This window comes from Diabrotica virgifera, chromosome 5 (assembly GCF_917563875.1).
Source record: "Diabrotica virgifera virgifera chromosome 5, PGI_DIABVI_V3a".
Lineage (NCBI taxonomy): Eukaryota > Metazoa > Arthropoda > Insecta > Coleoptera > Chrysomelidae > Diabrotica > Diabrotica virgifera.
The window spans coordinates 6,157,613-6,179,469 of NC_065447.1; the positions used below are offsets into that span (position 1 = coordinate 6,157,613).

A 21,857-nucleotide genomic window follows, 5' to 3' on the forward strand; every position below is an offset into this window, starting at 1 on the left:
GTTATAGATCTGTTATAGATCACACCTAATTAAATATCTATATACCTATGTAAAATGTAGATCAATATGTAAAAGAGAATTTTGACAATTTATCCTATTAGTAAGAGGCCGAACCAAAAATTTTGACAAATTTGAGATGAAAACATGATGAGAATAAACATACTTAAATTATTAAAAATATTTCAAATGGTTTTAAATCAATAGATATGTGTTTATAATTTTCACATATAGATATGGATCCTGAGGAATTAAATTTATATCAACAACAGGTTTGTTTGTTCCTTTGGGTTAATCATATCATTTACATTATTTATCTTTTTAGTTGGTTCAGATAAATAACGCATTATGTTCTTGCTCAGAAGGACCAGAAAAGCAAGAACTACTGACGTTAAAAGCCAGCATTGAAGAATTGTTAGAACTGACTAGGGAGGATAGCAGTGAAAAATTAAAGGCTGGTGGTACCAACAGCATTGATGATGAATTCGCAGCGTTTATGGAGGAAATGGAAAAAGAAGGGGCAGTGGAGACTAAAAATATTAAGGACTCAAGCGAATGTAATAAGGAAATTAATTTAGAAGAGATCGAAGGAAAGAAATGTAGAGCTCCACATCACCATCATTGGGGCAATGTTACTTACCATAATGCTATGATTTGTTCAGTGGTTTCTAACGAAAACGAAGAACTTAAGGTATTTTACTTAACTTTCATGTAACACTTTTACTTCAGAATAATTTCGAGGGGTTCAAGCGAAAACTTGATAATACTAAAATTATGAAATCCAGTATTTTTAGTTCTGCTGTGTTAAAAACACGTCTCCTACCACTGATAAATGTTATTATTTGATATTAACATTTTTAAGCACAATAACTAATAAAAACCAAACATGGTAAAAACCGTTAACTCCTATTTTTAAATAACAGCAAACCGATAAATAATTTTACTAATAAAATACTTTGTTTTAAACATATTTATATGAGATTCCGGTAGAATCATTTTTTTTCTTTTTCCTGTGTACAGTTACTAATTTTATTAGAAATATTTCTAGAGTTAAAAACTGATAATTAATTTTATCGGAGATGAAAAATATATTCATGCGAAAATCCAATAAATAATTTTAAACTATGATAGTTTATTAAATTTCAGCACACTTTCTTCCTGCGAAAACCCAATAAAAGATGGCGTAAATTGGAAATTAAATATGTATTACGAAAAAAAAAAAAAACGGTTAGAATGGGGCCCATATTTATAATGAAAAACAAAGTCAGAGCTTCCAAGGTACCACAGCGTAGTAAATTTAAATGTAAGTGTACTGAAAAGTTGTCTTAAATCTATAGAAACAAACTCTGGAGTCCAGCAGTAGTAGTCTAGTCTAGAAAAATTGTTATTTTGTACAATATAACTGTCAAACTAATTAACACTAGACTTGTTCTTAAAACTTCTCAAAGAAAGGAATGAACATTTAGTAAGAAATGTTGCTTTTCACTAGCTTACCCTAAATGAATTCCAGTGTGCCAAAAGTTTTTTACAAAAACGCTGTGTATATTCTTAGATGATATAATGAATTTTGTAGATAACAGTGATTCTACTGGATGATATTCTAAAGAAGACAATCGCGGAAAGCGGTAACCAGTTAATAAAAATATCAGAAGATATTGTTTTAAATTAAAAACAAACTCCTACTCTACTCCCTAAATGGCCAAAACAAGTTTCATCCCAAAAAGCAGCCATATACTTACGAACTCCAGGCAGTATACCAAAGTTATATAAAAGTACCCTTCCAATAAGTGAAGCAAAGAAAACGGATTTGCTAAAGATGTGCAAAGAAAATATTTTTCTAGAAGAGGTGCATGCTTGGATAACAAATTTAAAAACGGGTATTAATATCATTGATTGAATTCCAGATGTAACGATGGAAGAAGAAGACATTTTACCTTTTAATTTTCTAAAAAGAAAGTAGATTATTTGTTTTGTTGGGATAATATACAGTTAAATTTTATTTTATAATTAAAAAAATTAGAAATAAAAACCAATAAAATCAAATGTTATATTCATTCAAGGAGGATTCTAATAAATATCACGTTTTATTTTTTTTGTAAATACGTTTTTATAAATTAAAATTAAAATAAATTATTCTAACTAAATATTAAATTCTCTACTATTTGGGTATAACAAAAAATGTTTGATAAAACTTCCTGTGATGATTTTAAATTTTCTTCAAATTTCCTAAAATCTTTAATCGTGATTATCTCTAAACAATGGTTTTGTTAGTTATCGGGTTTTTGCTCGAACCCCTCGATTTATATAGTACTTTTAAACTATAGAGGTACTGTATTATAAAGTTATTTTCTTAGATGTTGTCATTTTCTCAACATTTAGCCTACATTAGTGTATCCGTTCTTCTATAACACCACTCTATGTATATGCATTATCAATTGTTTTTGGACTTTGATATAAGACCTAAACTATTAGACTTACAGGTATTTCATAATTTAGAATTTCTACTGAAGAGTCAATTGAACTCTTTTTCTTTGCATTTTTAGGATAAAGATCTTTGTCTTGGGCAACCTTGTTTTAAATGTTTACAATACGATTAATTTTCTGGGAAACTGGTTGTTTTAATTTTCTTGGGAATGGTACCTTATATCCTCTTTTTTACTCTGTACACATACTGACTATATGGGCTCTCCGACCTCATGATCATAGTGGCCATTTTGTATGCTTTGCTCTGCATATGCTCTCCTAGTTTTGCTAAGCATGTAAGGGATTTATTCATTTATGTGGTTACCTTTGCACTTGACCACTCTATCCTTTTTTGTGTGTCTTTATTCTACCAATGTGGCACTGAATATCTTATACACTACTCCAAGAAATGAACGCACCTCCTTAAAAATTGATCATTTTTAATGTCTCAAATTACCTAAGCCTGCTGTTTGAGTTAAGTGATTTTTTTTAACATGTTATAGCCTTATTCGTTAACAATGTTGCTGGAATAATATTGTTGCCAGACAGGTAAATTGTCATTGTATACGGGGTGTACCAATCAAACTGATTTTTTCTCAAATTCGCGTCACCCTGTGGAATATTCTAGCATATATCAAATACTGAAATTAAAACTCAACAATAGCCTCATGTTTTCTTATCATTCTGTTTTCTGATTCATTCACTTATGATGGATAATAAAAAAGTTAGGTCCTTTAACAACTAGCCTTGTTTTTTGTCAATGCAGGGTGTTTTTAAATAAGTTTTGCAAACTTTAAGGGGTAATTCTGCATGAAAAATAATGACAGTTTGCTTTATAAACGTATGTTGGCAAATGTTTCATTTTCCAAGATATGGGGTGTTGAAATATTTATTACAAACTGATGATTTATTTATTGCTCTAAAACCGGTTGAGATATTCAAATGAAATTTGGTGGGTTTTAAGACGTAGTTATTGCGCATTTTTGACATACAATTAAACAATTTTTGTTGACCATTGGCGCACATAAGAGTCATATTACCTGTATGCGCGTCAATGGTGAATATTAAATTCCTAACTAAATTCTCTTAAAACCCACCAAATTTCATTTGCATATCTCAACCGGTTTTAGAGCAATAAATAAATCGTCAGTTTGTAAGAAATTATTTCAACACCCCGTATCTCGGAAACATAGCAATTGCGGACATACATTTAAAAAGCAAACTGTCAATATGTTTTCATGCAGAATTACTCCTTAAAGTTTTTCACACTTATTTAGAAACACCCTGTACTGATGAAGAACATGGCTAGTTGTTAAAGTACCTAACTTTTTTGTTATCCAACATGAGCGAATGAATAAAAAAAACAGAATGGTAAGAAAACCTGAGGCTATAGTTGGGTTTTAACTTTGAGAAAAAAACATTTTGATTGTTCTACCCGGTATACAATGAAAATTTACCTGTTTAGTAACAATATTATTACAGTGATTGTTAAAGAATAAGGCTATAACATATTAAAAAATCACTTAAATCTGACAATAGGTTTAGGAAATTCGAGACATCAAAAATTACCCATTTTTAAGGTGGTGCATTAATATCTTGGAGAAATGTATATCTTCTTGTGTAGCTGCTTGTTTATGCATCAATGATTTTTTTTTTCTGAAATTGTTTAGTAAAACCATTTTACTTTCTAGGTAAGGGTCCTTTTTATAAACCCCACCCACCAAGAAATGCTACCATGTCCTTTCTATTACAACTCAGATTGTAAATTCTCAGAGGAGCAATGTAAATTTTCTCACGGAGAAATAGTACCCTATTCAAGTCTTCAAGACTATGTAGAACCAAATTTTGACCAGCTGGAAGTAGGTAATTCAGTATTGGCAAAACGAAATAACAACTTATGGTATAGAGCCCGTATTAAGAGTATACATGGAGATAAATGTTTAGTCCAATTTGACAGTAATCGAAAGGAACAAGAAGTGGTTTTAGAACATATTTGTCCGTTGGATAACTGTAATGGAAGTAGTGATGATGATAATGATGAAGATGATACTGAAAATTTAGAAGATGAAAGTATTCAGGAAGATATTATCAATATGAGCCTGACTGTCAAACCAATGGATCAGCGAATGGGTGATTGGGAAAAACACACAAAGGTAAGTCATATTAAACTATTCAGTTACTAATAAAAAATCACATGTTCTTATGCTATTTCCGTGAGACATCTCAGCTTCTAGTAGGTAATGGTCTAATTATACAGGGTGTCCCGAAAAGATTGGTCATGAATTATACCACAGATTCTGGGGTTAAAAATATGTTGATTGAACCGCACTTACCTATATACAATAGTGCACACAAAAAAGTTACAGCCCTTAAGTTACAAACTGAAAATCAATTTTTTTTTCACATATCGAAAACTCTTAGAGATTTTTTATTGAAAATGGACATATGCCATTCTTATAGTAGCAACATCTTAAAAAAAAAATTAAAGTGAAATTTGTGCACCCCATAAAAATTTTATGGGGGTTTTGTTCCCTTAAACCCCCCAAACTTTTGTGTACGTTCCAATTAAATTATTATTGTGGCGCCATTAGTTAAACACAATGTTTTTAAAACTTTTTTGCCTCTTAGTACTTTTTCGATAAGCCAGTGTTTATCGAGATTTTTTGAATATTTTTCGAATCCACCACATATTTGTATTATGGTTAAGTACGATTATAGACACCTGTTAATAATCTGAAAATGTATTTATAATTTTACATTTTTATGTGTATTTTGTAAAATAAACCACATCTCGATAAAAGGTGACTTATCAAAAACAGACTAAGAGGCAAAAAAGTTTTAGAAACATTGTGTTTAACTAATCGTACCACAATAATAGTTTAATTGGAACGTACACATACATTGGGGGGGGGGGTTTAAAGGAACAAAACTCCCATAAAATTTTTATGTAAATATATTAAAAAAGAAGCCGCATCTTGATAAAAACTGGCCGTATCGAAAAAATACTAAGAGGCAAAAAAGTTTTAAAAACGTAGTGTTTAACTAATGGTACCACAATAATGAATTAATTGGAACATATACAAAAGTTTGGGGGGGGGGGGGAGGGGGTTTAAAGGAACAAAACCCCCATACAATTTTTATGGGGTGGACAAATTTCATTATAATTTTGTTTTAAGATGTTCCTGCCATAATAATGATACAATGTCCATTTTCATTAAAAAATCTCTAATAGTTCTCAATATATTGAAAAAAATCGATTTTCATTTTGTAACTTCAAAGGGCTGTAACTTTTTTTCTGTGCATATTTGTACTAAGGTAAGTTAGGTGCAATCGAACTATTTTTGACCCCAGAATGTGCGGTATAATTTATGACCAATCTTTTCGGGACACCCTGTATATTTAACAATTTTATCATAACTACCTTTATTCTACTTACCTTCATTAATATTTTTCAAGTTCAGCAGCTAGGCTGATGGTTGTGGAGTGTGCAGAGTGGCTGTATTTTTCTCTACAGTTTTTGTTTTGCAGGGCATGGGGTCAAAACTAATGATGAAAATGGGATACATCGTAGGAACTGGTTTAGGAAAACGTGCAGAAGGTATAATCAATCCTGTTAATGCTGTTATATTTCCAGCAGGAAAATCTATAGGTAAGTATATTATTGTAATAGAACAGCAATTCATCGTCATCAATCTTCAAATAAATTTGCCCACTGTTGGATATATGCCTCCTTTGAATGCTTTCATGTCTCTCTATCTTTTGCACATTTCATCTAGTTTTTATCTGCACCATAAATTATTGCTGGTCCATTTTCTTGGAAAACGTCCCTTATTACTACCTCGCCAAACTGTGGATCAGACAAACAGGTTTTTGTGTTGATCTCGGCACTTTTGTATAGTATCTGAAGGCCAAATAGTGCTTCTCTCATACCAAGCTCCATACCAAATCCAAATTTATTTTTCCTGATGTTTTTTTCATATTTATTGTATAATCTGAATAGGATGTTAAGAATCTGTCCCGTCAGCCTGATCAGCCTAAACTATAAGTATCTATTCGCTTTATTTTCATGTAAAAAGTAGATCCAAACCAGTCTTCTGGGAAGGTTCTCATATACGCCAGGGAAATAAGACAAAATTATACCATGTTCGGGACACTTGAGGACTTGAGCAGCCAAGTTGCAAATAGGTTTTTTTTTGGGTACTATATACCTAATGCATTATAAATACAAAAATGCCCGTCACAGTTCGGACGAGAATTTTAGTTATTAAGAAATAAGTGTCAAAAATGGCTTTTTTCGTTTAAATCGCCACAGGTAAAAATAGGGTAATTAAATATCTTATTTATAGTATCCTTCTTTTAGTAGATGAGCAAAGGTTCAAAATGGCAGTTTTTGAATTTTAAGATCATTTGTTGCTTCGGAAATTTCAAAATAAAACTAAAATTTCGAAAATAAAAAAATTTGCTATAACTTTTGCGAAAATGAACTTAAGACTTTGATATTGCATGAAACGTTGAGATAACCAGTACATATCATGCACAAAAAAGTTTAAGACGATTCGTCAATTAGTTTAAATTTTATTCAATTTGTTTATCCCAAAGAGCTTTTTTGCAATGTTATTGTTCAGAAAATAAGAATGATATAGCAGTTTTGTGGAATACACGTGAAAGAAGAATAGAAAAATCAGTAAAGTCATTTTTATCATTCCGAAAACATTTTACTAAAGTAGAGTCATTTTTGGCTTATAAATAATTTAAATAACTTTGTTAATATTGACTCTAGATTAAAACTACTTTGGGATTTGTAAAGCTGGTATTTTTACACGAATTTTCAAAAAAAAACTTTTTGCCTAAGTTAATTACGGTAAAAGTTAGCTACTTTTTTTTTATTTAATTCACAGCTACTTTGTTTTTAACAATTAAGCAACCTAACTAGCGCCATTTTGAAGCTCAAGGTATATAGTTTATGTGTAAAAGTTTGAGGAAACTTTTAACTTAAAAAAGTGGTTAATAAAGCTTTAAAAATTACGTTCTAACGAAATCGATCCGTGGTCGGTGGAGGGGAATTATTAAAATCCGTGCACTCAAAAATTGAAATTGATTCTTCAAACATATGCTGCGATTAATATCTCCGGAGCTTGTTGATGGATTTTGATCATAAGTTTTTCAATTTGTATGTACTCGTAGTCTTGTAGAGTACGTTATGTACACATATCCCCACCTAACATTACAAAATGTCACCAAATGAACCCTCATTATCACTCAGGGATATGAAAAATAGATTACGACCGATTCTAAGACCTACCAAATATTCATATATAATTTCATAAAAATCGGTCAAGCGGTCTCAGAGGAGTATGCCAACTAACACTGTGACAGGAAAATTTTATAGATGTAAATATATACTTCGTCTAATTTACTTACCGTCATCCGCGTAATAGCCTGTTATAAATTTAGGCGGTAGGTGTGTTCTTTTTAGAATCATTTTGCCTAGTACACTGGAATTACAGCAACTAGACATATTTTATTATATACGCGTAGAAATAATATTTGAAAATTTCTATTAATGTTAACCTAAAGAAATACACAATAATATGTTTTATTTAATTTGTATAAATGGATTACAAAACGTTTTTATGAAACACATTTGCTCGGAACCCACTGTAACTGTAATAGAACGAAGGTGACATTTTAGAATAAATTGGTAACATTTATTTGACAGTTGCGGTGATGACACTTCATATTTGTTTATATTCTTTACTGTAATTATTAGTTTTATTATATTTACTGTTTTTATTATTTACTTTAACGTAAGATTATAACGTAATTCTTGTTTTCTATTTCTAAAGTTTTTATTTATTTACATTGAATATTAATTTGTTCTGTTGTATAATCCGTGTTTACAATAATTATGTGATCTATTTGATGCAAAATGGATTCAGGATTTTTTTTATACTTTGGCAACTATGTCGATATAGGTATGTGGTAGATAGTGACATGCAACGGTAAGTAAATTAGACGGACTGTAGATCGCTATTAAAAAATGGGGGTTGGTGATAGAAGAGTGAAAATTAAGGGTTGTATGTATTTTTTAATTCTACACCATATAAAATTAAGGTAGACAATTTTTCCAAAAAATAAAAAATGTCAGGGGCCTTATAATTTATGGGTATGAAAAACCTATTCTCAGTCCTACAGGATATACGTGTAAAATTGCATAAAAATTGGTCTAGCCGTTTCGGAGGAGTATGATAACAAATACTGTTACAGGAGAATTTTATGTATAGAAGTAACTGTGAATTAAATAATAAAAGTGGCTAACTTTCACCGCATTTAACCTAGCCGAAAAGTTTTTTTTTTAAATTCGTGTAAAATACCAGCTTTTGAAATCCCAAAGTAGATTTACTCTACAGTCAATATTAACAAATCTATTCAAATTGATTTTAAGCCAAAAATGACTGCACTTTAGTAAAAGGTTTTCGGAATGATCAAAATGACTTTTGATTTTTTTAAAATTCTTTGAAAAACTAAGTATTCTTTTTTCATGTAGTTTCCACAGAATTGCTGTATTATTATTATTTTCTGAACAATAGCACTGCAAAAAAAGCTCTCTGGGATAAACAAATTGAATAAAATTTAAACTAATTGACTAATCGTCTTGAAATTTTTTGTGCATTGTGCTTTTCTTGCAGTATGAAAGTCTCAATTAAATTCCAACCTGGCTGTTCAAGTGTCCCGACAAAAACCTTATTTCTCTGGACTAATAGTATCTATTTTTGTTCCATCCCATTTACAACTTTATATTTTTTCCTTTTCAGATTATTGCATGAACCTCAGGGAACGATCAGGTGGAGATAAAGATCTCTTCAGCGTCGAACGAAAAATGAAACGTATCCAACGAAAACAAGAAAATCAAAGCAGAAAAGCATACGAGAGAGATCAGAAAAAAGAAGACCTTTTCACATTTATCAACAAAACCGTTCAGGCAACCAGTAGCCAGAACAACAGATTAGAAACCAGACAAGACATAAAGAAAGAATCATCTAGAGACTTAAATATTAAGAGTATGACTATACAGGAGGATATACGAAGAGCTGAAAGAGAACTGGACCAATTACAAAGCTCTTTAGCACGACATACGGACCAAACATCTGATATAAACAAGAAAATAAGAGAAAAAATCACTCGGTTACAGACAGAACTTACGAATTTACAAAAACAGGCACAAATGATTAAAAACGAACAGGGTTTAAGAGAAAACAAGAAGAAACTGACAGTATTTTAAATTTTAGAGGGGGATTTGAGTAAGTATACATAAAAATGGTTTTTAAGAGTTTATTACAACAGAAAACAAATCCGTTTTTTATAAGTTAAAGAGTATACATTAAAATGTAATAAATTATTATTTATAACTATGAACATTTTTTGTCTTTTAAAAGCCTTTCTTTGTTCTTAATGGCAGAATTGAGTCTTTCGCGTAGTTGAATGCTGTTAGCAAACCAAACTTCTTTTTTCTTTTGGAGAAGTAATTCGATACAACGTCCGTATCTAAAAAAAATGAATTATAATAAAAATTAATATGCAAAAGCGTTCATAAATACGCACCACCTTAAAAATTAGTCATTTTTAATGTTCCAAATTTCCTAAACCTGTTGTCCGATTTAAAAGTGATTTTTTTAACATATAGCCTTACTCTTCAACAATATTGCTGTAATAATATTGTTGCTAGACAGGCAAATTGTCATTGTATACCGGTTGTAGCAATCAAACTGTTTTTTTTTTCTCAAAGTTCGCGTCACCCTGTGAAATATTCTAGCATTTATAAAATACTGAAAGTAAAACCTAACTATAGCCTCATATTTTCTTAACATTCTGTTTTTGATTCATTCGCTTATGTTGGATAATAAAAAAGTTAGGTGCCGTAACAACTAGCCTTTTTTTTTTCATCGATACAGAGTGTTTTTAAATAAGTATGGAAAACTTTAAGGGGTGTGTTTGAAAAAATAATGATAATAATATTCACCATTGGCGCGCATACAAGTAATATGACCCGTATGCGCGCCAATGCTGATGATAAAATTCTTAATTGTATGCCAAAAAATGCGCAATAACTACGTCTTAAAACCCTACAAATTTTATTTGCATATCTCAACCGGTTTTAGAGCAATAAATAAATCGTTAGTTTGTAAGAAAAATTTCGACACCCCCTATCTTGGAAACGAAGCATTTACGGACATACGTTTATAAAGCAAACTCATTATTTATTCATGCAGAATTACCCCTTAAAGTTTACCATACTTATTTACAAACACTATATTGATCAAAAACATGAAACGTTTTTAAAGTATGGTCCAACATAAGCGAATGAATAAAAAACAGAATAATGAGAAAACATGAGGCTATAGTTGGGTTTTAATTTCAGTATTTTATAAACGCTAGAATATATCACAGGGCGATGCGAAATTTGAGAAAAAAATTCGTACACCCGGTATACAAAGAAAATTTACCTGTTTAGCTACAATATTATTACAGCGGTATTGTTAAAGAATAATGCTATATATAACATATTAAACAAGCTGAAAATGCGAGCATTATCATAACGAAAACTTTGTTTATTTACGTATTTTAGTTCATAATATGGAAAATTGCTATTATGAAAAGTTGTTTAGAGTTAAAAATTATGTTTTAATGTGCAATTATATCATTCTAATTTAAATGTTGTGAACTATAAAGGTACTTTACTCTTGATCGAAATTCATATTTTTTATATACCTCGTATAAAATTAATAAAATTTGATATATGATGGTTGCATCATAAATCTTAGATCATGAAGAGCTTTTTATGAAGAATAACTTTTCTTCGTCAAATTAAAAATAAAAGAGTTATAAATGAAAATCTTCAAATATTTTTTCCATTAGAAGGATGTAATTGCACGTCCCAGACCATAATTTTTTATTCCAAACAACATTTCATATATGTAGTCGGTTCGCTAAACTCAGACACAACTGGCTAGTGATTTTAGTGAGTAATTTTACCAAATTGGCAAAAAAAATAATTACTAAATAATTAGTAATTTTGGCAAAATTGGCAAAAAAATTACCTACTAAAATCACTAGCCAGTTTTGTCTGAGTTTAGCGAACCGACTATACCTACTAACAATTCTCATTTCATAACAAATGGAACAGTCCATTTATCATTACTCCCATTAAAGGGGAGGCCGTATACTCGTATAAACCTTTTTACAATTGTTAATAAATTATTGCTTTCAAAATATACTCAAATTGTATTTTTGAACATCGTATTTATTTTATATAATAATTAAATTCACTATCAAATGTCATTGATATTTTATTAACACTTTATTTAAAATTTAGTTTGACATTCACGAAGTGTCAAACTCAAATAATGTAAATAACCTATGCTTTGCTTAACAAATTCAGATTAAAAAACTAGTCTACTTACTAGCAACGATTTCAGCTGACGTTTAGTGTGTCGGCAGAAAATAAACGGATTGTGATGTCATATTTTAGACTTTGAGATCGATTATCTCTATTCAGATTTGGATTCAGAAGACAAAACTACATAAGTATCCATCGATAAATCTGCTCTAAGTATTGCAGGAGCGGCAACGCAATAACACACAGACTTTACGAATTTATAAACGAAAAGTTTTCGTTGAAAATCACTTAAATCGGACCATAGGTTTAGGAAATTTAGAGAGATCAAAAATGACTCATTTTAAGTTGGGAGGTTAATTTCACCGGTGAGTTTATTCATTAATATTAACGCTCGGTTTCATAATCAGTTAAAGTGGACTTTAAATTTTAAGTTGGTACCTTTATCAATGCAATTCATATGGGTAAATGTCAACTTTAAAGTGAACTTTACTTAATGTTATAATGTTATAAGTTGATTATGAAACCGGGCGTTAGAACTAGTAATTTTGCCTGTCGCCATGGTAATGGGGATCCAATCAATAGGGCTTTTCAACGATTCTCATTTGTTTCGAGCTTCTGTCATGTGTCACATAATATTACTATATCTACGCCATACGTCTTTGGTTTGTATCATTGGTATATACCATTTATACCAATAATGTAGATATAGTAATATTATGTGACACATGAACATGACAGAAGCTCGAAACAAATGACTGTGAATGAAAAGCCCTATTGCCATCTACAGTTATTCCACTCATTTTTTCTGTTTCCTGTAATTTTTTCCTGACAGCCTCCTATTTTATCGTATTTTCCTCTAAGTCATTTTTCCCCCCCTAATTTTTCTTTACTCCTTGTAACTTCTGACTCCTCCTATTTTATCGTGTCTTCTCCTCTAATTTTTCCTTTACTCCCTCCTATTTTCTGATGTCTCCCTCTAATGTTTCCGGCCCATAGATATATTAACAATAGATCAGGCTAGTTATAGATCGCTCAATGCATCGAGGTGTAACGCCAATATCAAGAACAGTGGTCTAGCTATCTTTGTCTGTCGGACGAGTGTGAGCGTATCTACCAAGAGGTGGGAGTAATGGAACGACACAGACAGCGGCAATCATATGCTAGAGAGAGAAAGCTAAGCGCCGGTAGAGAGAGATAGATAGACCACCGACCCGAACTGCTCCGCGTTGCGCTATTTTTCGAACCTTGCCTAATCTACGTATTATTATATCTATGTTCCGGACTCCCTCCTATTTTATTGTGTCTCCCTCTGCTGTGCTGACGTAAAAAACTGCACATATTAATGACACAAGTGTCTCACAGTCTCACACACTGTGTTTATATGCGATGGTACCCAACGAACAAAAAGTATGTGTTTATTTTTTGTCAAGAATACTGAAACAAACTATATATATTTACCTGTTCCTTCTGATATACTTGTAGGTAACACATTGTCATTAGCTGATAGCGATACAAACAAAGCAAACGGTACTAACCACAAAAACAATGTGAAATATGCTAGTACCTAAAAAAAAAGTTCAAACATTTTCATCAAAAGGATTTTGTTTTTCATTTTCTTACCTCTGAAAACGTATGGTATACTGTAGCGAAATAGCTGAACGCCAAATAGTGATTAAGAATAATAAATAGAACTGTAACGATAAATTCCAGGGATAGGAATACTACATACGGAAAATTTCTTAATATCACAAAATGGTTTAGCTGAGCAAGTAGTCCGCAGACCACAAGGGATGTTGGAAAACTTTCAAATATCCATAACAGAGTATATAATCCTAAAGTAATCTGGAAAAGAAAATATAAATGAAAATATGAAACGTAAAAAAATATATTCCTAATTCCTAATATTTAAAAAAAAATCCTTGTTTTCCCCAAATTTCCAAAAAGATAATACTGGCATCATTGATCATCAAAAATATGTTGCAACATTGGACATGTCAATACAAAAAATCATGTCAATTGTCATTACGAAAAAAGAAGATTGAGTTCAGGAATTTAACCTCAATAAAAATAATATACACACTATTTTATAGATTTTTGGAAGTTTTTCCAAATATTCTAATTAACAATGCAGGCAATTAGGCCTGCTCTATGCCCGAGTACGTACAAAGCATGTGTATTATGTTTTTTAGCAGAAAAATCGTTTTGAATTCTTTGAATTAAGTAACAATGCCCATAATACAAATCTCCTTCCTGTTTCAGATCTTTTACTACCAAAAAGGAACTTCACCACATCCAATACAGTAAATCTAATACAAAAATGGAGAAAGGAACGAGGCTTACCAATGAATCCTACTAAAAGTGGTGTTTTAACTGATTCACCAGATTACACTTTCCTAGATGGTAGAATTACACCTTACGGACAGGGCCAAAGACAGAGGATCTTAGAACAACATCAAGTAAAGATGGATATCATAAATCTTACAAAAGAAATAGATTTTGCTGTAGATAGGCACAATAAAATGCTAGCAGAGGCTGAGAATAAGAAAAAAGCAATATTGGATAGAAAATTAAAACCGAAAGGACTACAGTTGTTAAAAAAGGTTAAGACTAGTGATAAATAGTTTTTTTGTATTAGAAAGTATTTGAAAACTGCAGGTTTTTGTTTTATTTAAATGTATAGATGTAATTAGAAAATTGTTATAATTTTTAATACAGTAAGTTTTTAGAAACAAACTGTGTCTTATTTCTCATGTCTACATGTTATTATTTTAATTTACTATTTTTGCTGGGAACAAGCCACAATTTGACTTTCAAAGTAGTGATGTTGCTTATAGTTACTTTCGAGTATTCGTTACAAATCGTTACTTTTGTATTAAGTAATCATTTACAGTATTCGTTACTTTGATTACTATGATTACTTTTGTTGCTTTTGCATTTGAGTACCGGTAATCATATTGAGAATCGTGCTGTCACTGAGCTGTTTAAGGGATAAAAATGATTTGATTACTTTTGTTACTTTTGCATATGAGTACTGGTAATCATATCGAGAATCGTATAAGTAGATATTTTGTATAGGTATTCTGATATAATAACGACCTTCACGAAGTAATCAGAGTAATCAAAGTAGATACAATAGTCATTACTCGCTCTGTTACGATTGGTACGAAGTAATCAGAGTAATCAAAGTAGATATAATAGTTGTTACTCGCTCTGATATGGTTGGTACGAAGTAATCAGAGTAATCAAAGTAGATACAATATTTGTTACTCGCTCTAATACAATTGGTATGAAGTAACGAAGTAATCAGAGTAATCAAAGTAGATACAATAGTCGTTACTAGCTCTGATATGATTGATACGAAGTAATCAGAGTGATCAAAGTAACAAGTACTTGTCGATGTGTCGATTTCCACTTTGGAAATCGTTCTGAAAATACAGAAATAAAAAAAGTTATTTTGAGAATGTTTCCAAAGTAAAAAAAGAATGTGTGTGTGTACTTTGTACGCACGTAAGAAGTTATACTTCTATTATATGATTTAAACAAAATTAATATACTTTTTATTTATATTTTATTTAAATATTAAACTAATTTATACTTACTACTTCTCAAACATTTTTATTAAAACAGTGCCAAAAATTAAAATATTAAAAGAATAAAACACATTAAAAATGCCACAAATGATTTCTGAACATTAATTGTCGGAAAATTTTATAACTAAATATATACGTATTTTCTGAAAATAAAATTATATAATAAATATACTTACAATCATAAAATGTATAAAAAAATAAAAGTTTCTATTGGAGTTTGAACGGTTGGTATTGGGGTTCATTCGCCTTAAACGCTTCGCCACGGAGACAATGTGTCATTATGTGCGAATATCGACTAACTAAACGGATTAAACTTTTAACATTTTTGAATTAAATCAAATTATTTTGATTTTGAATTGAAATGATTTAGATTTGACAAAATACAACAAAACATAGAGTAAGAAAACAATATATTAGGTGAACATTGATAGAAATTTTGATGGTAATCAAATTATGTAAATAAAAGTATTACATACTATGTATTTTGGTAGGTTCAAATAGGTAGGTACCTATGATACATTTACAATTATTACGTACCTGTTGCTTTTAAAAACTATTTAAATGTCACTACAATTATAAACTTTTTTGTTTCTGTTCTCACAACAATAAAACTAATATATTATAGATTTGTTTACCTTCATATTGAACAATTATTGATTATTGACAGATCATTTCAACACCCAATCAGAGCCCGTATAACGACTAATACCATACTGTCAGTGTGCGCATGCGCGCAGATCAATATAAATTCACCCTCAATCTCAATCGCGCCTAAAGAAGTATAACTTCAAAAATTAAATGTCAAATAAATTTAATTTTAAAGCAAAATTGTGGCTTATTTCCAACAAAAGTAGTAAATTGCATGAATATGCCACAAGAAAATAGCTACAGAACATTATTATTTCAACTTTCATTGAATTTGGGAGTAAATATACCAACTATATAGTAGTTGAAGTGAGGAATCCAAAGAAAAGAGGTTACAGAATTGGGAGAAAAAATATATGACTGATTATTTCATTCATAGGAGATTCTGACCAATAGAAAGCTACAGAAATCAAAATTAAACTGATAATTTCCCGTCGTAAATTAATGACAATTAATGTTTTAAAAATTATAAAAGTGATGATTTTTAACCGTCAAATATCTATAACACCTGTGTGTTTAATTGTACTAATTTGTACTTACATAAATAAATTACAATAAAATTTTGGTTTTGAACAGTTTTATTCATGAAATAATCGCAACACATTGCACTCAATCTCTAAAATTACTATAGAATTTTTGCCCTCGTGACACTTTAACATAATTTCACTCACCTTCGGCTCGTAACCTTTATCCAACTCTAATAATTTTAAATTAATAGACTAGGTTTTATATAGGCATTCAGAAAAATGGATTATGGCTTAGGCACTATAACATTGAGCTTTACTGCCTTTATTCGAGGTGTGCAAGTACTTGGAGGGGATACGAGAAATATTGAAACTTTCTTAAATAATTCATATTGTCAATTGAAATTGTCAAATTGACATATATTTTATACCTGCTGTCATTGAAGAAAAATTATATATTGCTACACAATATTGATATGATACGCAATTATTTTATAAAGGTAAATTTATTTAATTGTATTTTGCTTGCAGTACTGCATTTTAATAACTAATTTTATTTACTACATACAATTGTTTACGTTTTAATAACATAACCTGAATCTGACTTTTTCTTCTTATTATTTTTTTGGACTATGGCCTTGACAATTATCCAGTAACCAGGACTAATATAATTGGCCAATATAATTAAGTGTGAATAATGTTGCTGAGCGTAGAAACAAGGTGTCGCTTTGCCGACCTTGCACAGTCCCAATAGTGAACTTAGGTAGGTGGTAGGTCCATCAAAATAAATAGGCTGCAGTGGCTAGGCCACCTAGAGGAAATAAATAAGGTGGAGCCGTCAAAACACATTTATAGCCAAAGACCAGATGGAGTGAGAAAAGGCAGGTCAGGTCAGAGCATGATTTAAGGACTAGGTATAAGATAACTTATGAGTGTTAATGAGAATTAAATAATAAATGCTGATACTAAAACAAACTAAAAGACCTACTATAGTAGAGCTGATGATGATGATGACTGTCTTTTCTAATACTTTGTTCTCTTTATAATATAACTCATCTACTCTTTTGTCTTCCTTTTCTTGAAATTCTATACCTAAAGATCTTCCATTTGATTTTTACCAGGAGTTTTTTCTTTAACATTGTTCCCCGATTACAAAATTTTCTTCCTTTGTATCATGTATCCTTCCCAGTTTATTCTTCTCTTCTAATTTCACTTGTATTTGTGTAAATTGTATAAAATCTTGCTTTAACTTTAAATCAGATTATAAAATGTTATTACTAGAATTTTGCATTCCGTGTTTCCAGTTTTATAAATTGTTGAATTGTATTAAATTGTAATAAAGAATTGCAGTACCTAATACACTCCTGATCAAAAAAATCGGGACACCTTAAAAATGGGTCATTTTTGATTTCTCGAATCTCCTAAACCTGTTGTCTGATTTTAGTGATTTTTTTAATATGTCATAGCCTTATTTTCTAAGAATATTGATGTAGTAATAGTGTTGCTGAACAGGTAAATGCCATTATATACCGGGTGAAACAATAATACTGTGTTTTTTCCTGAAAGTTTGTAACACCCTGTGGAATATTCTAGCATTTAAAAAATATTGAAATTAAAACTTAATTGTAGCCTTAACCTTTCTTAACATTTTGCTTTTTGACTCATTCACTTATGTTGGATAATGAAAAAGTTAAGTACTTTGACAACTAGCCATGTTCTTTATCAATACAGGGTGTTTCTAAATAAGTGCAATAAACTTTCAAGGGATAATACTGCATGAAAAAATAATGACAGTTTGCTTTATAAACATATGTCCCCAAAGGTTTTGTTTCCGAGATACGGGATGTTGAATTTTTTCTTACACACTGACGATTTATTTATTGCTCTAAAACCGGTTGAGATATGCAAATGAAATTTGGTAGGTTTTACAACTAAAAATTTTATATTCACCATTGGCGTGCATACAGGTAATATGACAGGGTAATATGACCCGTTTGCATGCCAATGGTGAATATAAAATACATAATTGTATGTCAAAAAATGCGCAATAACTGCCTCTTAAAACCCACCTAATTTAATTTGCATATCTCAACCGGTTTTAGAGCAATAAATAAATCGTCAGTGTGTATGAAAAAATTCAAGATTCCGTATCTCGGAAACAAAACATTTGCGGACATATGTTTATAAAGCAAACTGTCATTATTTTTTCATGCAGAATTAACCCTTAAAGATTGTTGCACTTATTTAGAAACACCCTTTATTGATGAAGAACATGGCTAGTTGTCAAAGTACCTAACTTTTTCATTAACCAACATAAGAGAATGAGTCAAAAAGCAGAATGTTAAGAAAGGTTAAGGCTACAATTGAGTTTTAATTTCAATATTTTTTAAATACTAGAATATTCCACAGGGTGTTACAAACTTTCAGGAAAAAACACAGTATTATTGTTAAACCCGCTATATATTGACATTTACCTGTTCAGCAACACTATTACTACATCCATATTCTTAGAAAATAAGGCTATAACATATTAAAAAAAATCACTAAAATCCGACAATAGGTTTAGGGGATCCGAGACATCAAAAATGACCTATTTTTAAGGTGTCCCCATTTTTTTGGCCAGGAGTGTATAATCTAGATATGAATATTTGACACATTAAAACCAAGATATGATTATTCAACAGCAACTTGAAGACTGTGCTACTATACTGAGCAGAAACTTGGAACACATCAAAAAAATGTAAATGAAAATCAGACAGATGTAGGTGTTCATAAATAAATGCCTAAGGAAGATTCTTAACATTTACTGGCCAAATCGCATATCAAACTAAGAGTTATGGACAAGGATTAACCAGGAACCTATACCTATAATATGCAAAAGGAAATAGAGTTGAATGGGGCACACACTAAGGAGATCTGACACAAACATAGCGAAGCAGGCCCTCGAATACACACCACATAAAAAGAGAAGACCAGGTAGACCCGTAAAAACGTGGAAAAGAAGTGTCGAGAAAGAAATTAATACTATTGGGAAAACCTAGGCAGAAATAAAGATCAGTGCAAAGGATAGGACAGAATGGAGACAGATAGTTGACGCCCTATGCTCCGCATGGACCGAAGAAGAATAAGTAAGTGATGTAATCTGCAAGTCATTGCCAGTGCGAAAAAATTCATAAATTGAAAAATATATTCCTTACTTACAGAATAAAGGGTGATGTGTATTGGAGTTGTCAACAGTATTATTTAGTATGTATTCACCACAATTTTTTAAATCACAATAACTTAAAAAAAAAGTATTATCCCATCACATTAAAAAAACCTTATAAGGGAATCTATTAATTTTAATTTTCTTACCGAGTTTAGCCACCAAATAATTTTCTTGGCTACTGTGGTATATTCCTCTACTAATTCTGCCAAATAATACAACCCAGCAGCTGAAAAATATTATATTTTTATTTAAGAAAAGATTCCATGACTACTCTTACTAACCTATAGAAATGGTAACAAAAATAACCTGCACTATTATCGCCACATATGTTATGAACGTTAGAAACCACATATTTATGCAAATTTTATACCATTTTTGAATATTATCATAGTATTATTATTTATTTGTGGATTTTAAAATCATAAGTATTTATGATGCAGTATCTCTTCTACAGTGTTTACTTTTTGATCGAGTGACGTTTATCACTGTGAAGTTAGCAGTTAGCCACATTTTTATAATAATCCACGCAGGAACTATTTGAATATCCCTGAAACTATTGAAATTGAAGATCCTGAAATTATCTTAAAATTAAAATATTTACTATTATAATTAGTTTGAATTATATTGCAGTCTTTCAATTTTAAACATCAGTTCACAATGGTATTTGTTTTTAAATTCTGCCATCTACAGGAGGTTGACCAAACTAGGTAGTACCAATTGGTAAAGTAAGCAGTAACGGTTGCATAATTAGTAGGACTAGATTCTTAGCCCAATGCAATTTAAATGCGAATGTTTTTCAAATCATGTGAAAAAGGATTAGTATTTTTGAAAAATTTAAACGCAGAATAAAAGATTACATTATTACCGAGGGCCGAAAGCCGCTGAAATGAAAACTTCTATATTTTAATAAGTCACAGGGGTGAAAAAAAAAAGAGAAAGTTAGTGTGATTTTTAATTTAAAATATTTCATTCAAAACAATTTTTTTGTTTATTGTAAGGGACTTTCGACCCTCCGCAATAATGTAATCTGTTATTCTGGGTTTAAATTTTTCAAAAATATTTATTAGTTTTCACATAATTCGAAAAAATGAATGCATCTAAATAGCATTGGACCAAGATTTTGCGCCTACCCCCTTAAGAAATAAAAATTAAAAAACATTACCATACAATTTAATGTATCGTTTGTTAATTTTGTAGCATTTTGTAATTGAATTAGATAATAATAATAATTCGGCTCTTATTGGAGATGCATACAGTAATGCTGTGGTCTCCAATACACGCTGTACGTAGCCTACGGCGTCTATTCGCGGTGTGCAAGTACTTGGAGTGGATACGAGAAACGATCGTGCGCGAATAGCGGAGAAATCGAGAAATCTTGCAACTTTCTTACATAATTCATATTGTCAATTGAAATTAACGCGTTCCAAGATTGCGGCTGTAATTTTTAATATTTTTTCGAGATATTTGGCACACGTATTCGTAATATAATGAAGAATGGCGGTACAGAGCCCAATTTGAAAAATATATTAATATGTGGAAATTACTCTGTAATTAAATACAATATTAAAAAAACGAGCCTGTACCGCCATTAAGAAGAACAAAAAAATACACATTCTTCAAATAAACTTTTTTATCCGATGCCTAGATTTTGTGTCATTTTGGAACTACTAATGAAATAAAAAATTTTAGTAGTTCCAAAATGACACAAAATCTAGGCATCGGATAAAAAAGTTTATTTGAAGAAAGTGTATTTTTTTGTTCTTCTTAATGGCGGTACAGGCTCTTTTTTATATTGTATTTAATTATAGAGTAATTTCCACATATTAATATATTTTTCAAATTGGGATCTGTACCGCCATTCTTTATTATATTACGAATACGTGTGCCAAATATCTCGAAAAAATGTTCAAAATTACAGCCGCAATTTTGGAACGCGTTTTCGCTACCTGTTGATCGCTACTGTTTCCTCTTAATACGTAGTATGTACCTACCTAATTCAGTAAATAGCCAACTAGACGCACGAAAATATTGGCGAGATTACATGTGAATATGTACATTTGAATCCGTTGCACGTTATTATACTCAGTTACCAC

At 30.7% G+C, this 21,857-nt stretch overlaps 2 protein-coding genes across 2 annotated transcripts; one reads left to right on the forward strand and one right to left on the reverse strand.

Moving 5' to 3' along the window:
- Positions 1 to 100: 100 nt before the first annotated feature.
- Positions 101 to 14,406, forward strand: LOC114341162 (zinc finger CCCH-type with G patch domain-containing protein). The gene is made up of 6 exons (XM_028291973.2): positions 101 to 269; positions 323 to 688; positions 4,152 to 4,613; positions 5,989 to 6,109; positions 9,276 to 9,761; positions 14,117 to 14,406. Exons 1-5 carry the CDS (start codon positions 234 to 236, stop codon positions 9,740 to 9,742), a joined length of 1,452 nt encoding a protein of 483 aa, XP_028147774.1. The 5' UTR covers positions 101 to 233; the 3' UTR covers positions 9,743 to 9,761; positions 14,117 to 14,406.
- LOC114341245 (protein TEX261) lies at positions 9,779 to 20,247 on the reverse strand. The gene is made up of 5 exons (XM_028292080.2): positions 20,046 to 20,247; positions 19,911 to 19,990; positions 13,478 to 13,699; positions 13,316 to 13,421; positions 9,779 to 10,005 (listed from the first exon to the last, which is right to left on the reverse strand). The coding sequence occupies exons 1-5, from the start codon at positions 20,113 to 20,115 to the stop codon at positions 9,890 to 9,892; spliced, it is 594 nt and encodes a 197-aa protein (XP_028147881.1). The 5' UTR covers positions 20,116 to 20,247; the 3' UTR covers positions 9,779 to 9,889.
- Between the last annotated feature and the right edge of the window lie 1,610 nt (positions 20,248 to 21,857).